This window comes from Phaseolus vulgaris, chromosome 8, assembly GCF_000499845.2.
Source record: "Phaseolus vulgaris cultivar G19833 chromosome 8, P. vulgaris v2.0, whole genome shotgun sequence".
Lineage (NCBI taxonomy): Eukaryota > Viridiplantae > Streptophyta > Magnoliopsida > Fabales > Fabaceae > Phaseolus > Phaseolus vulgaris.
In genome coordinates this window covers 52,678,335-52,695,073 of record NC_023752.2, presented here as the reverse complement: position 1 = coordinate 52,695,073, position 16,739 = coordinate 52,678,335, and the positions used below count along the sequence as shown (strand labels likewise).

The 16,739-nt window shown below is 29.0% G+C and overlaps 2 protein-coding genes across 4 annotated transcripts; one reads left to right on the top strand and one right to left on the bottom strand.

Moving 5' to 3' along the window:
• Positions 1-3,120: 3,120 nt before the first annotated feature.
• LOC137823915 (transcription termination factor MTERF4, chloroplastic) lies at positions 3,121-5,373 on the top strand. 2 transcript variants are annotated; one of them, XM_068629255.1, is made up of 3 exons: positions 3,121-3,240; positions 3,369-3,434; positions 3,543-5,373. In XM_068629255.1, the coding sequence occupies exon 3, from the start codon at positions 3,578-3,580 to the stop codon at positions 5,153-5,155; it is 1,578 nt and encodes a 525-aa protein (XP_068485356.1). In that variant the 5' UTR covers positions 3,121-3,240; positions 3,369-3,434; positions 3,543-3,577; the 3' UTR covers positions 5,156-5,373. The 2 variants fall into 2 exon arrangements, with proteins under 2 accessions (XP_068485356.1, XP_068485357.1); XM_068629256.1 differs by having other exon boundaries at positions 3,129-3,240; positions 3,366-3,434.
• A 907-nt stretch (positions 5,374-6,280) lies between these two features.
• Positions 6,281-10,403, bottom strand: LOC137823914 (uncharacterized calcium-binding protein At1g02270-like). 2 transcript variants are annotated; one of them, XM_068629253.1, is made up of 10 exons: positions 9,998-10,403; positions 9,774-9,878; positions 9,432-9,537; positions 8,856-9,076; positions 8,689-8,765; positions 8,288-8,396; positions 8,076-8,201; positions 7,712-7,819; positions 7,479-7,586; positions 6,281-6,996 (listed from the first exon to the last, which is right to left on the bottom strand). In XM_068629253.1, exons 1-10 carry the CDS (start codon positions 10,127-10,129, stop codon positions 6,760-6,762), a joined length of 1,329 nt encoding a protein of 442 aa, XP_068485354.1. In that variant the 5' UTR covers positions 10,130-10,403; the 3' UTR covers positions 6,281-6,759. The 2 variants fall into 2 exon arrangements, with proteins under 2 accessions (XP_068485354.1, XP_068485355.1); XM_068629254.1 differs by having other exon boundaries at positions 6,281-6,993.
• Positions 10,404-16,739: the final 6,336 nt, after the last annotated feature.

The following is a 16,739-nucleotide window of genomic DNA, read 5'->3' as shown; positions in this document are numbered from 1 at the left end:
TAATAATTTTATATGCGAGAAATCGATATAAATGAATTTTATATGAGAATCAATATTAATCAAAGGATAGAATATTACTATGCTTTTCAAAAGAGTAAGAAGGATGAACCCCAATCCCAATTTTCTCAATTGAATCAACAACTCTTTACTTTGGTTTTATTTAATTTTCATGCAAACTATTGTCAATATCAAATCAAATCAAATTATTGTACATATTCTTATACTCAGTGAATGTTACTATTATGATTTTAAATAACTGTTTCTTGCGGGTTCAATATTCGTTCTTAGGGACAAATTATTACTTCTGACTTGGTACACTTGTCGTAAAAGAGTCATTAGCGACAAAGGAGGACTTCTACGTGATGGAGCTTCTAAAGGCGGTGTCGATGGGAAGTGACATTCTTCCATCGAGATCTAAGGTGGAGGAGGGTGGAGGTGGTGGCGAGGGAGGAGAGTTCATCGTGCGTGCGAGCACCATTCGAGCACGTAATGGGGTCAAAGGAGAACAGTGGCAGCAGTGGCGATGGAGGCAACAAGGTAGAGAGAAATTTGTTTAAGTGTGAAGTGAGTAGTGAGAGCGCGTGCGAAGAAAATATGATAAATAAAAATATTACACCAATTAGGAGTAACAACCAATGTAATTATTTTTTTAAAATTTTTTTTTGACTTTAAAAGACATATTATACTGGTTGGATGAACCAACCGGTGTAATATGTCTAGCGCTAAACTTAATTAATTTTAATTTTTTACTCTGAAAGACATATCACACCAGTTGTATGGATCAATCGGTGTAATATATATAAAGCCAAAATGAATAAATTTTAATTTTTAGACCAACTGGTGTAATATGTCTAGTGATAACATTAATAAATTTTATTTTTTTTACTTTCAAAGACATATTACACTGGATGGACCAACCGATGTAATATGTTCAGTGCTAAAATTAAGTTTTTTTAAATCATTTTTTTACTCTAAAAATAACATATTGCAACGAGTGGTCCTTACAATGCATGGATTACCAATATGTGGATGCAGTATTACCATATTTGTTTGGAATTTAAGAAAAAAACTTCAGGGTTTTGCTCATTTAATTTTTAGAAAAGTTTTGATAACAGATGGCTTAAGAGAGTGGTGCAAAGATAAATATTGATCTTTCCTTTCCAATTCAACTTAGAATCTGCACAAATTGACAAAACATTATCAATAAATTAAGAAAAAAAAATCTATAATCATGCATTTTTGGCATCTAAACATTCCTTCCACTTTGAATAGTAGTTGAGAATTGACCAATAAGAGTCAATATGGAACTGATCACAGTAGAAGGACTTTGATAATGAAAAAATATGGACAAATAAGAGAGACTGCATGAGAGGAAACAAAGTAAATATTAGTTTGAGAGATGAAAAAAAAAATGTATAAGATGGGTTGTATGTTATTTTGTACTACATAGTAAAGGTACCATGAACTTAAAAATGTGGATATCAAATCAAAACACATCCTACAGATGATTTCTTGTGTAAATATAACAATATAATAGGAATTGTATAATAGGAGTTATCTTAGTGCAAATAAATTATTTTTCTATTTTTTAATAATACATTAAAATCATACTAAAAGGTTCATAAAGAAAAAAGCAATGCAGAAAAACTAATATATAATAAAAATAAAAAAAATAGAAAGAAACTAAAATAGTGAACTTTAATTTTAAATACAAAAAATTATTTAAAAAGTTAAACAATAGTTAATAATTCAAATATATTAATATGAATAATATTTTTTTAATCAATCTTAATTGATGTTATTTTTCAATATAATTATTTAGACCAATATTCTTTGGAATTATTTTTTGATATTGTTGAAATTTTTTATTTTGTTGTCCAGTTTTCAATTGATGTTGACTTAAAAATTATCTTAATTAACATTGACAAAGAAATCTTGTCAATATCGGTCGAAAGTTTCTTCATTAACACTAAAAAAAATCTTAACAAATTATTTATAAAGAATTACATCGGTCTTGTTGATAAAAAAATACATCACTACGTACATTAAAAAAAAAAAGTATAACAAACGTCAATTAAGAAATTTAATTCATATTCATAAAAAAACTTGATATTAATCGAGAAAATTCTAACTAATATTGAAAGAAAAATAAAAGTGATCTATAAAAAAAGTACTAACAATGCAAATTAAAAAAAACCTATTAATACCGATAAAACAATTTTTAGTTGATATGAATTGAAAAATATTATCTCCAATATTAACAAGAAAAATCTTAATTAACGTTGATCCAGAAATAACCTTAATATACATTGTTAAGAAAATAATTCTAATTAATATTGGTTAAAAATATGTTTGACATAAGAAAAAAACAAATTAATGTTGTGCAAGAAAACCTTAACTAATATTAGTTCCGAAATAACTTTAACATACATTAACATCAAAGTAACTCTCATGATGTCAACTGAAAAAAATAAACATTTAATTATAAAAAAAACATAACTGATATTTATAAAAAAAATAAAAAAAAATTATGAGATATATTCAACCAAACCAACTATGTCTTAGATTTAGTCAAATTTAAATTGTTCACAAATCCGATTGAAAAGAAAATATAGAAAGAACAGAAGATACACACATTTAAAAGTATGCAAAATTTTAAATTCTTACTATAAAATTATCTGATTTAAAAAAAGATCCAATTATTTTTATAAAATTATAAATTTTCAAACCCTTTATCCTAACCACATATATTTTATCATAAAATATTTTAAAATACAAATTAATTATCCTATTAAAATTCTCTAGCTAAAGATCATATTCAACTATAAACCTTCAAGTTATTTGATTATAGATAATCAAACCTAATATATTTACTTATCCCTTTTTTATATAATAAATAAATCACATAAAATCACATATTATAAAATTAATTTAATAAGGAAACATAGAATTAAAAAAATCAGAGACATCTAATAATGTTAATAGTTAATTGATTTAAAGGAGATTTTGTTTAAGAAAAAAAAACATTTTAAAGTTACTGCAAGAAAAATTAGATAATTGTTTTAAAGATTATAATTGAATTTTAAATTTTTATAAGAACAAAAATATATACTACTCCTAATAAAAATAGTTCTAAAATTGAATAAAAATAACGCGTAGGTTCTTTGAAACCCTTTGCAGGTTTTGTTATCCTTTCTTGCTCCCTCAGTTCGAACGTGAAATGCTCAGTTTCCAATCACTGTAAGTCCATCTTTATCTCTCAATCTCTTCAACCCTATCCCTCACATCACTATTGTTACCATTTCCTTTATTCACCATGAAAAGGTTATTCATTTTTCCCCATTTTTGTTTGGGTGTTTATGCAGCAGAATCCTTTAAAGTCTTCAAAGGTTATATATCCCAAGCATTCAACTTCTGGGTTTTTTTTGGTTTTGGTATTCACTTTGCTCATTTCTCAAAGCTTGTAATTTTGTTCCGGTTTCAATTATGTTCAACAATTGCTCAACCAAGTGAGTGATGCCGTCTTTTTCTTATTTCTGCAGATTCAATTCAATGGTAGTGATTGGACCTTGAAAATATGAAAGCAATAAACTTTTCTGGTAGCATAGCAAAACCCAGTTTTTTGATTGGCCATTCGGAAATGCCTATTCTAACATTTGGTCATTGTAAGCTGAGTGCTACCCTTGCTTTACGGTTATCTCGTGATTGCATTAGGAGGATGGAATTGATTACGAAACTTCACTATTCTGTTGCTGATAGGACATTTAGTTCTGGTTCTGTGTATTCGCCGGCGTCTGATTCGGACTCCGGTAGATTGAATCGTAGGCGGGGAGGTTCCTCATCGATATATAGCCGTCCTAGTTTATCAGAAATGAAGAAAGAGAAGGCTGCAATAAGGGAAAAGGTTTATGAATTCTTGATGTCACTTGGCATTGTTCCTGATGAGCTTGATGGTCTTGAACTTCCTGTGACTGTTGATGTTATGAGGGAGCGCATAGAGTTTCTTCATAGTTTGGGGCTTACAATTGAAGACATCAACAACTATCCACTTGTTCTTGGCTGCAGCGTCAAGAAGAACATGATTCCTGTGCTTGACTATCTTGGTAAATTGGGAGTGAGGGAATCCTCTATCACGTGGTTCTTGCAGAGGTACCCACAAGTTCTCCATGCTAGTGTTGTTGTGGATCTTATGCCGGTGGTAAATTATCTTAAGGGGATGGATATCAAGCCTGAGGATATCCCTCGTGTTCTTGAGAGGTACCCTGAATTGCTTGGCTTCAAACTTGAGGGAACCATGAGCACCTCGGTTGCTTATTTGATTGGAATTGGTGTAGGAAGAAGAGAAATTGGGGGTATTTTAACTAAATTTCCAGAGATTTTGGGGATGCGAGTTGGTAGAATTATCAAGCCTTTTGTGGAGTATATGGAAAGTTTGGGGATTCCAAGGTTAGCCATTGCTAGACTGATAGAGCAACGACCCTATATTCTTGGATTTGGGCTGGATGAGAAGGTGAAACCAAATGTTAAATCCCTTGAAGTGTTTAATGTGAGGCGAACATCACTTCCGTCTATAATTGCTCAGTATCCTGACATCATTGGAACTGATTTAAATTCAAAGCTTGCCAATCAGAGAAGTATACTCAATTCTGTACTTGATTTGGATCCAGAGGAATTTGGCCGAGTTGTTGAGAAGATGCCACATGTAGTTAGCCTCATTAGGGGACCTATGCTGAAGCATGTTGATTTTCTTAAGGATTGTGGCTTTTCATTGCCACAGATGAGGAAGATGATTGTTGCATGCCCTCAATTACTCGCTTTAAACATTGACATCATGAAACTTAGCTTTGATTACTTCCAAATGGAGATGAAAAGGCCTTTGGAAGACTTGGTTACATTCCCTGCATTCTTCACTTATGGTTTGGAGTCAACTATAAAGCCTAGGCATGTGATGGTTGCCAAGAAAGGGTTAAAGTGTTCTCTGTCATGGATGCTTAATTGTTCTAATGAGAAATTTGAGCAACGAATGGACTATGACACTATTGACATGGAAGAAATGGAAATGGAATCATCATTTGACATGAATTCACTAACACAACCAAGGAGTGATGATGAATCAGATTTTGACTATGAAGACAGTGATGAAGATAATGAGTAGAATGATTAAGTTAGTCAAATAAGTAATTTATCTGGGATAATTTTGGTGTTGTGTTGGATGATCTTTATCTGAAAGTCACAATGCTGAACTATTGGAAAGGTAAATTATTATGGAGGTACATATGAAGTATTTTCAAGTGTTTGTATACTAATTTTTAGTATCTTTATGTGATATGATATTGAATTTTGTATTCAAATGTTTTAAGATTTTCCGTCTTACTTATTTCTATCTGTAGTTCGGACATGTTTACACTTTGAAAAATGAAAATTTTACGAAAAGGACGAAAACTATTTCCTTGTCTTTGGTATGTAATGATGCCATAGAACCTAAAATGAGTGAATTATCAGCGTATTATTTGAAACCTAGTTTCATGCGTTCCCTTCATGGTACTAAGTATATTTCGACTAGGAATAGCAAAGGGATGAATTTTTTTTATTTTTATTTTTAAAATTTGAATAAGATAATTTAAAAATAATTCCATAAAATATAAAATCAAATTAAAATTTAATAATCTAAATAAAATTGCATAACAAATATAAGTGCAAATAAATTTAGTTTTTCTAAAACAAATTTAAATAAGTTGCACAATAAGTTATAATTTTAAAATATATTAATATTTTCATAAGTAACTTTATCTTTTTTTTTAAAATTAGTACAAATAAATAAAGTTTTTCTTAAATTAAAAAAAACTTATTGAGCCATTTTTTAAAACTGAAACCAAATTAAATAAAAAAAAACTGAAAGGTAATTAAGTAAAAAATGAAATAGAGTAAAAATAATTTAATACTTTGTAATGATTAATTTAACACATCAATTTGCATAAAAACAACTAACATACCAAACACCTCTTAAAAAAAATTGTCGTCATTCTAAACACAAAATAACTCAAAGAAACCCTTAAATGTTTGACACTATTCGTGCTAAACTAATATATTTACGTCAGCCAGCAAGTTCGACATCAAGGTTTTTGAAACTTCAACTAAACCAGACTGCCAAAATTTCGTGCATAGATGCAATCTGCTTATTGATATTATTATTTTGCAAAGCATTTTATCTTGTATTAAAATCTTTTGCTGGCATTGCTTAGAATGTGCTTGCAATTCCTTTGGTTACTTGCCCATGGTATGCACAATTTTAGTTTGTTACATAGAGAAATGTGTGCACAATTTTTCTGAACTCCTTCTCTATCTCAAGAAGCTCTGCATGTTGCACCTCACCAAGTTACGAAAAAAATGGCTAATGCTTAAGACCCATATGTAGCAATTTATACAGATTAGTATGATTCTTCTTTCTACTTTGATTGAATCTTTTCTTTAGTTAAGGCAAATGGGGAAAACAAACTGAGTGTTGAGCTGGATCTTGCTACTTCAAATGTCATCACTAGTCTATGGTGTGTATGAGAATGTTAAGTGGTATATCTTCTCATTGCCCTTTTACTTTGCTTGCGCCATTATATGATATCACTTCTGCTCAAAGATGGTGCAGTATTTTGCATTATGTTCCCTTGCCAGTTCCATCATTCCACTCATTCCTTTGTGTTATTTATGTAATGAAGCTTTAATACCAAGTTCTATGCTAGAATGCTCCCAAGTATTGTCTGGACATTATTTTGGAGTGTGGCATAGCATTCTTATAGGTGAGAGCACTACAGTGAGTGTTGCATGATCAGAGAGAGAGTAGTCTTCAGGCCATCTACCTTTTTCTACCTCTGGAGGGAAAAGAACTGCATTTTTTACATTAAAACCAATCGTTTGCTCCTTCTCACTATCATTTGCCTCATCATCATGTTGCCCATTCTTGTCATCTCTTTCATCTGATCCTGTTGGATTCCAGATTTGCTGCTGCAACAGCATAAAATTAGACCATGACTTAACAAACAGAGTTTCAGGTGAAGAATCAAATGGTCTAATAAGTCTTACTCTAAGAACATTTATATGACTTGTATAATGAGACAAAGCTATGGCAGGACCAAATTTTACTTCACTATATTTGTTTGTGAAAGCTGAGAAGTTGGATCAATCATGCTTCATTACCAATTACACTTGCCATAAAAGGTTCATCTGAATTACACACATGACAGAACTCCACAGTTTACCTAGTTTGTCTAATGACATGGCAACAATAAAAATGATTGTAAGCATAGCCTTGTGATCAATGCATTAGTACATGCTCTATGGAGAAAAAACATTTAGATTTCAAGGGGCACTTTCAATTAATTACTTATCCTAAATTTCTAGTAATTGTTTGTATAAATCCCAACACAAGTTAATTTTTTGTAAGAAATTCAAATAACATATATCTAATTTAGTCTGAACTACTTTACCAGAAATCCTTTATAATCAATAACACCATTTCCATTTATATCTGCTTGAATCCACAAGTCCTTTGTCTCTTCAACACTTAACCCATGACAATGACCAATTAAATTAAGCTGCACAAAATGGAAAAAATAAAAAAACTGTTAAGATGAGGACTTCTCAGACTAGCACAAGCACTATCTGAAACGTGCAAGTGTTCATCTAGTCATGTAGTAATAATGGATATACCACTGCATACCTGTCTAAGTGCTGCACAGAAACCAGAATAGGTAATACAATCTTCATTGTCAACCTTTAGAAAAGCAAATGCATCTCTCTCTGTCAGTGAATCTTTTTGCACTAGATACTGAAAAAGGTGAAGTTTATTGTCAGTGACAGAATTCTTTTGCTCAACTACATAAATAGTATGATGATAGTTTGGACTTCATTGAAGTACAACTTTCAATTAAAACCTCCTGGCCACCCAAAATTTAAATTCTAAATTCTTTATGGCAGGTCTAAAGAACACCTTAGCCTAAGTGAGTTGTGAACAACAACCTTAATCCTTGCCCCAATCCCTTTCCCCTTTCCTAGGCCTGCAATAAAATGATCCAAACAATTACCTTAAACATGCTAAACAGTGCTTCGCTCCAACTTGTTTTAAGTAGTTTTTGATATTTGTCAGGGTTAAGAAGCCATATAAAATCCACACCACATGTGTTTCCGAGATGATTGTGGTGGCTAACCCACTGCATAGAGAAAAGATAAAACAAATATGGGTGATATAGAATGTTATCCAGCTGAAAATTCTGAAAGCAATGTTATTGATTATGACCTTGTGAGCATCAGCATCAGTGTATTGATGTGCAGCATCATATGATGATACAAACCCCTGAGACCTTAGGAACTTGTAAACATGTCCTCTTTTGCTTCCATTCCAGTCACTGGGAAATTAAAACCATCCTAAATATAACTTTAAAAGTAATTATCACAAATTAACAAAAAATTGAGTGGATATTTGATTTTACAATTCATTCTTCTTCGTAATCACTTGTTAATACTACTTAATGATTTTAAGTAACTTCTTTAAAGAATTGATTCTAGAACTAAAGTTGATTCTAAATAAGTTTAATAACTTTATAAGAATTGTATCATTTCAAAATCAATATTAACAAAAATCAAATTTTCATTGATAATCCAAACACTAAATTCACAAATGAGTGATTTGATGTTTACCCGCATAATAGGATTGGCAAAGGCTTAAGTTGGTGCTCATTCTGATAAGATTCGAGATATTGAAGTATCTTGTAGACCTGCAGAAAAGCAAAATTTTGAAGTACAAAGTGAGATGCCAAAGGTAACAAAAAGTGGTGTTTAAATACCAAAACTAAGTGCTCACATACTTGATGCAGTCGTACAAGGCAAAGACTCGAATCATGAGGAAACAGTAGGTGAGTGTTGACAATGAGAATTTCGTGCCTAACATCACTGTTTTGACATTGTGATAAGGAAGAAGCTAACTCAACGTGTAACAGTTGAGCTACTCGATCACTACAGTCATTAAAGTGCAGCTCCTTATAGTTAACAACTGTGAAATAATCCTTTTGCACTGCTATCAGAAGACCTGAACACTCAAAAGGAAATGATGTATGAACATTTGTGTTTGTGCACAAATTCAACAAGTTCCTAATAAAACCATGCGTATGGAAAATTAAAGTATGAAAACCTCATCAGAATTTAGATCTCTAAAGACCCTGTTTGAATAAACTTCCATACAAACACTGATAATCAATTTGTGTTCAAGTTTTTGAAGGAATTGAAGGGGAAACAACTTCTATAAAAGTTAATTTTCTCAATTGTGAGAAACTTTCATTTTATTCTTTTATTTTCTTCTGGACAAGTGTTTATGAAAGTTTATTCAAACAAGTCCCAGAAGAGTTCAACAATGTTTTTTTCAATGGAGGGAGAATGTTGTTTACCATCACCACGATTGTTAGTCCTTGCAAGCTTGAAATTAATATAACCAGCATCACCAAGTCTCTTGTCATACACATCAACAAGCTCTTCGTTTCCAATCCAAAATTCCTGCACAAATCCAACATATCATTAGCACCACCACCACACCACCCCACAGAAACAGACTCTAAGACAAACAAGAAATGAACAGTTTTCAGCAAGAAGATTTGAACTTGAGACCTCATAAAATATAATGGTTAATTTTCTGATGAAACATCTGTGTAATCTATAAAAACATGCTACCATTGGCTTTTAGCCCATTAAAGAAGATTCCAGGTCCAATCTATTTCATTGATGATACAAACCTGAAGACAGATAATAGAAGATCTCTCATACAACAACCAATCCAATATCCTCTGATTCCTGGCCAACCAACACGCTCTGTAGTCACTTTCACGGCAATTCTGATCCTGCTTTCACCCCACCAAAACACAAATCAGTGAAAACAAACAAGCATCCAAATTTAGAGCACCCCATTTAAGCAAGTCATAAATGCAAACATGTGAAACTCATAACACAAAAGAAGAACCTCATGGTTGAGACGCTTGTATATTGGTGCAAGAATGTTAAAAGTGGTGCAGGTAATGCAAGGTGGTTGGTGTTGGTTATCTTGCATTGAAGAGGCAATTGCGCAACTTCTGGTCCTTGAAATTCTTCCCATCTTGTCACTACTCCTATGATGACTTTTCTCAGTTTAAAGTACAAAATCTAGCAAAACAATGCTACTCTCTATATATACAATAAAAATATATTCGCACAATCTCTATCACACCCTCACCAAGTGCCAACTTTGATAGGATGCTATGAACAGGAGCCATTCACATAAAGTGTCATTTGAATAAAAAAAAATTATAATTGCTATTTTGTGTGTCCCAAAACCATTTTTTCCTTTCCCGGGGAGGTATAAACAAATTCAACGTTTTCATGCTGTAGTTGATAGTGCTGCACGAATCCATGTTCTTATATATATCATTGCACATAAAGTAATTTCACTCTTTACTTTTGACTTTGTTTAAGGGTGAATTTGAGAGAGAAAGAGAAGCAAATAGAGGGCGAAAAAAAGTATGTAGATGAGAAAAGAAAAGAAGAAAAAGGAAAAGATTTTTTGACACCACACATAGAGTAAAAACATATACTTACACCACATTATAATAATGTAATAATGTTTAAAATTAAAAAACAAATTAAATACAATTAAATATTATTTTATTATTTGTAGAGTGTATGTTTTTTACGGTTTATTTATGATATTAACATATTACCACATAATATAATATTTTTAAATTAAGAAATAAAATAAAAATAAATAATATTAATTTATTAAGGTGTGAAATGTATGTTTTTATTGTTAAGAGTGTTAATATATCAGCATCCTAAAATAAAATAATATACTAAAAAAAAAATCATTAAATAGAAATCAATCTTTAAAAACTAAAATAGTTAGTTGCAATAGTAACTAAATTAGACCATTTTAGAAACTAACAAAAATTTTAGTTTTTAAATTAGTTTATATTATTGTTAAATAGTTTCTAGTATCTAATTAGTTACCAAAGCTTTTAACTACCAATTATTTAGGAAAAACTTTGATTGCAAATTAGATTCCAATTTAGAAACCATTTAATAATAATAGAAATTAATTTAGAAACCAAACATTTATTTAATCACTAAAATGATATCTAATTTATCACTATAGCAACTAATTATTTTTTTTCTAAAATTGGTTTCTATTTCATGATTTTCTTGTAGTAATATAAGTTTTTAGTAAAAAAGAAATAGAGTAAAAAATATCTTTTTAATTTTTCTAAATATATATTTTTATTTTATTATTAGTGACCGTGCCTTCACTAAAGGGGTAAGAGAAACTGTTAATCACTTTATAACTTAGAATTTTAATCTTTATTCTTTTTTGTGAAACATTTATTTCTTTGTTTGAATCAGTAAAAAAGGAGTGAAGATAAATTAATATATTATATATAAATTTTTTTTTTATATATGCAAACTAAAAAAATAATCTTTTTTTACTTTATTAATTTTTAGTATAAAATTATTTATCATTTACAAATTTTATGTTACAAAAATTGTTCTTGCCAACAAAGGTCTGGAAGTGGTTTTGGATCAACCTTTCAACATCGTCACTCTGAAATGCTTGAAGATCACATCAAGGGGAGCTTCACCGGTTGATCAGATTCTGATGATCAAGTTAGTGAGAACATTAAAAAATATGAGTGTAGTCTAGGAAATAATGCTTACCTTTTGTTTGGGGTATTAAAACTCTTTTATAACACTAGTAAATTCTTACTCAAAAGTTAGTAACCACATAATAATTTGTTAATACATTCCCTTTATTTTAGGGATGTTGATATCTCTATTTGTTTATATTTGTTAAACTTATGATAAATTTAATTTAACTGATTTGGTTGTAAATTTAGTTGTTTTTCTGTTATTTGTTGTTTGAAAACGTACTTGTCATCTGTCAAGGCCTGAGCTCTTTTAGGATTATTGGACTTGTTTTTACTTGAGCCGAACTCTGCCTATTGAGTTTGAGCTAAGTGAATCGAGGAGACATGTTTTTATGTGATCAAATTATGACCTGGTCACGACTGAACGGTACAAAAATATTTAACTATGTTTTTAAGATTAAAAATAAAAAACATAGATTAATTTTCTTTTTTGCATTATTTCAATTATAAATTTTTCTATTATAAATTAATATATATACATATTTTTTAAATATATTTAATATAAATAAAATTGAAAAGCACGTTTATAACCATAAAATTAATGTTGCAATGTCAATTGACGGAGTCAATTTTTGTTTCATTTCATGGATTGCAGTGGGATGACATGACAACAAGAAAAAAGGTTTTTTTTAGCAAAGATTAATATAATCCTATAAATTGATTTAATTAACGGAGGTTTTTTTAATTTTCGTTAAGTTGCAAAGGTTATTATAAAACCTTAGCAAAATAACGTAGGTCTTTTTAACCTTCATTAAATTTTAAAGGTTTATTTTAAAATCCTAGCAAAATAATAGAGGATTTTTTTAACCATTGTTAGATTTTAAAAGTTTATTTTAAAACCTCGGCAAAATAATTGAGGGTTTTTTAACCTTTGTTAAATCTCAAAGGTTTATTTTAAAACTTCAACAAAATAACAAAGTTTTTTTAACCTATGTTAAATTTCAAAGGTTTATTTTAAAACTTCAACAAAATAACAAAGTTTTTTTAACCTATGTTAAATTTCAAAGGTTTATTCTAAAACCTCGGCAAAATAACGGAAGGTTTTTTTAACTTTCAGTAAGTTTCAGAGGTTTATTCTACAATCTCAGTAAATTAACGGAAGTCTTTTTAACCTTTGTTAAGGTTAAGGTTTATTTTAAAATCTCCACAAAATAACGGAAGTTTTTTTAACCTTCGTTAAATCCCAAAGACTTATTGTAAAACTTCAATAAAACACTCCAGATTTTTCAAACTTTAATAAATAAATATAATTAAATCTGTTTATAAATAAATAATTAAAAACTATATAATTTTAATATATTTTAATAATCTAAAATTTTGAAACATTACAAATAAGTTTTCTAAAGCTTCAAAAAATTATTTTAAAAACTCAACAAAATAACCTTGAATAATAAGTATTTCAATAAATAATCTTAGACAATAAGTATTTCAACAGTACTTTCATATTTCTTATGATTGATGATAATTGGTTTATATAATTCCTAGTTTTTTCTTATGAGTTCATACTTAAAAAAACCTTACTTATTTTGTTTTAACTTTTGTTGTAAGTGTATTTTATGTGTAATTTTAGTTTTAGTTTTAATTGTTAAGATTTAATTTTCATAATTTTGAAATATTTTAAATTAAGGCCTTTACTTTAAAATGTATCTAATAATTAATTTATTGTGAAAGTTAAAAGTAATAAAGGTAATTTCTCCTCACAACTTGTTCTTGCAATCTTTAGCCAAGAACACACATGACTTTGAAGTCCACATTTGATAGATATTGCAATTATTTAGGATATATAAAGTAATGATAAACACAAATTTTTGTCGAGTTAAGTAAGAGTAGTTTGTGACCCAAGTTGGGGTAGTAAGATGATGGAAGAAGCAATATTGTAGTAAGGAGAAGATAATATCTTATTTAATGTTTCTTCTCCTTAGATATAATAGATTTAAGCGTGACTGAATTGTAATTTCTTGCTAGGACTGCCGTAGGTGGCCATTGAGCCTGTGTCGGATGTCTACGATGGAAGAGAGAAATCAAGAGGATCGTTAGAGATGGTGAAAAATGGGGTTGAAGGTTATTTCAAACGAAAAGTCATTCTATGAAAATTTTTGAAACCTATGGTATTTTATGGAGGTTCTTTAACCCATGGTATTTAACAGGGGTTCTGAAAGACTTTTTCTCGCGGTTTAGAAAAACCCTGGGAAACACGTTCCCCAAGGATGATTTAGCGGAGAAAATTACAACCATGACTAAATGACTTAATAGGGATTTTAACCCTGGATAATATAAAAATAAACTCCAATTAAAACTATTTTTTCTTGTAGTGCTTTGACTATATTTATTATTGTTCATTAATTTTCATTTTTAGCATTTAAATAGATATAAATTTTGTTTTATTTTTGTTAGATAATCAATATATATATGTATTTTTATCAATATTCACCCAAATTTGTATCATAAAACAAAAATTACAATAAAATAAATATGATATTATTGAGAATTTAATATAAAAAGATACATATTTTCTTTCTTTTAATAAAAAATAACAAGAAATGTATAATTTAATATATTTTAAAATAAAATATGGATTATAAATATAGGAACCAGGTAATTATAAAAAAAAACAATGTTTGCGGTTAATCTTAAATATCTCATAACCGCTTTGATTGCATGACGAGTTTCACATACACGTTTCAAAATTCATGGTTAATTTAGAGTAACTACCAATCAGTTACCAACGATATTTAATGTTAATTGTAAGTGGTTAATATCTATTTCGTTAATGTATATTAACTACAAAGATTCATGGAGTTCGATAGTACATTAATCATTCATTATATTTTGTATTTAATATATTAATAATTTTTTTCAAACTTCTTAATTCACTTTCAAATCATCCCAATCAATAACACTATAATGTGTAAATTTACCAAGGCTTCATCAAAGGAAAATGTAAGTTGCCAGAACTAGTTTGTATTAGTCAATAATGCTTTATTTGAATTAGTAAAGGAGTAAAAAGGAAAACAAAATGTAGAGAAACATATTGAAAAATGAATTTATTTAAAAGAATAAAAAATAAAGAGAAATGAATAAGAAAATTGTATTTGATTTAATTGATGTAACTTTTCATATTCTAATTTAAAAAAGTTATATAATAAAAAATTTATAAATGACAAATGGAGACTACACATTAAATTGGAACATAAAATATAAAACAATTTTTTTAACTAATTTAGAATCCTATAGATTTAAGTAAATTATAGGTAATGTTTAAAAACTAATTAAAAATGATTAGAAAGTATAAAACATAAATCCACATACTAATAATATTTTTTTTTAAAAATGTAAGTATGAAACTAATCTATATGTGAGAAATTTAACAATATTCCAAAAAGAATTATCTTCATTACAGTATATAAATGCAAAAGTAAAAAGAACATAGTAAAATAAAGTATATATCTATACAAGATTGTGTTTGGAGTTCGTGTATTTTGTTTTCAACTCTATCAATCCTTTGATAAACATGATTCACAATATGACTAAGATTCAAGGATAATTGTTCAAACCTAGTGGAAGTCAATTCATAATTGACCACGTCTTAGCCATAATTGATTATTCACTTTCACTGAACAATGCTCACTTTAAAGTGTTTTTTTATCAAATTGTTTAAATATTTAAATGTTAATTATAATTTAAAATTAATAAGTTAATTATTTTAATGAAAAAATGTTTCACAAAATTATTTTCTAAATATTGTTCCAAATAATTTTATGAAATTGTAAATAATTGCTAATTTACTATAAGTTGAAATTCTATAATTATATGTATTTTTTATGTAATTATCAGTTTTATACTTTAATTTATTTCAAATAATTTATTATATTGGAATTTAGAATAACATTGTTAAAAATAAATTTATTTTATGATTAATTATTGTTAGTTGTCGTTTTACTGTCAAATTAGAATGATTCCAGCATATACGGTCTAACGCAAGAAAAAAATGATAGTATAATTATGGTTAGTTGATCTCAAGTCGTCTATCAACAAATCCAATAGTGAAATCAGTAAATCAGTCTTTAGAGACTATCTGCAAGCAATAAAAGTTAGAAATAACAATAAAGATAAAAATGATTGAGATTGTTTAGCATAAAATGTAAAAGATATTAAACCAGCAAATAAAGATCGGACCAGTTGATCCGTAAGTTCTTCCACGGTTGAATTCTTTATAGGTTCTCTAAAGATTATTTCTTTCTCAATCCTCAAACATAAATAAATCAGATTGAGCATGCGTCAATTTGATTCAACTTGAACTCATCAGTAAAGCATGTATCTACTGGTTCAGTAGTCATTTTGTTCCATGCATATACTCCATATGAATGCATATCTCCTCTCTCTTGAATCATGCACCCAAGAAATTAATTAGAACAATGTGAACTAATTAAGAAACCAAAGTTTAAGATAAAGAATACTCTCAATCGTGCATTCAAGTACAACCTCTCACAAAAACCATTTTTCCAAGAGATTAGAAGATAAAAACAATTGCTATATGTGGGTTATGACTCACCTTTCCGTTTTCTTGACATAATTGGGAGATTACTTGCCACAATTAATTGTCATCAAATAGAGGTTTTTTACTACAATTAATTGTCATCAAAGGAAGGTTAATTACCATTAATTGTAATTATTATTGTTGTCTCCTAGAACCACTATATATAGTGGCTTCCTTCAAGCAATGTAACACACAACAAACAAGCAACACACACTTGCTTCCTCTCTCTTTTCCTATACTCTCTATTTCTTCTCTTGGGTGTAAGTGTTTAACCCATATAGAGAGAATTTGTTTTGGGGCTATTTATCTATTAGTTAGAGAGGAATTCATTGTACTCCCAATACCATTATAGTGGAAGTTTTGACTCTTTCATCTGGTTTTTTACCTCTATTTAAAGGGGTTTTCCACCTAAAAATTTCTGGTATCATTCTCACTTTACTTGTTACTTTAATTTCTCATAATCTTTGGTTGAAATTATTACGCTTCCGCACACG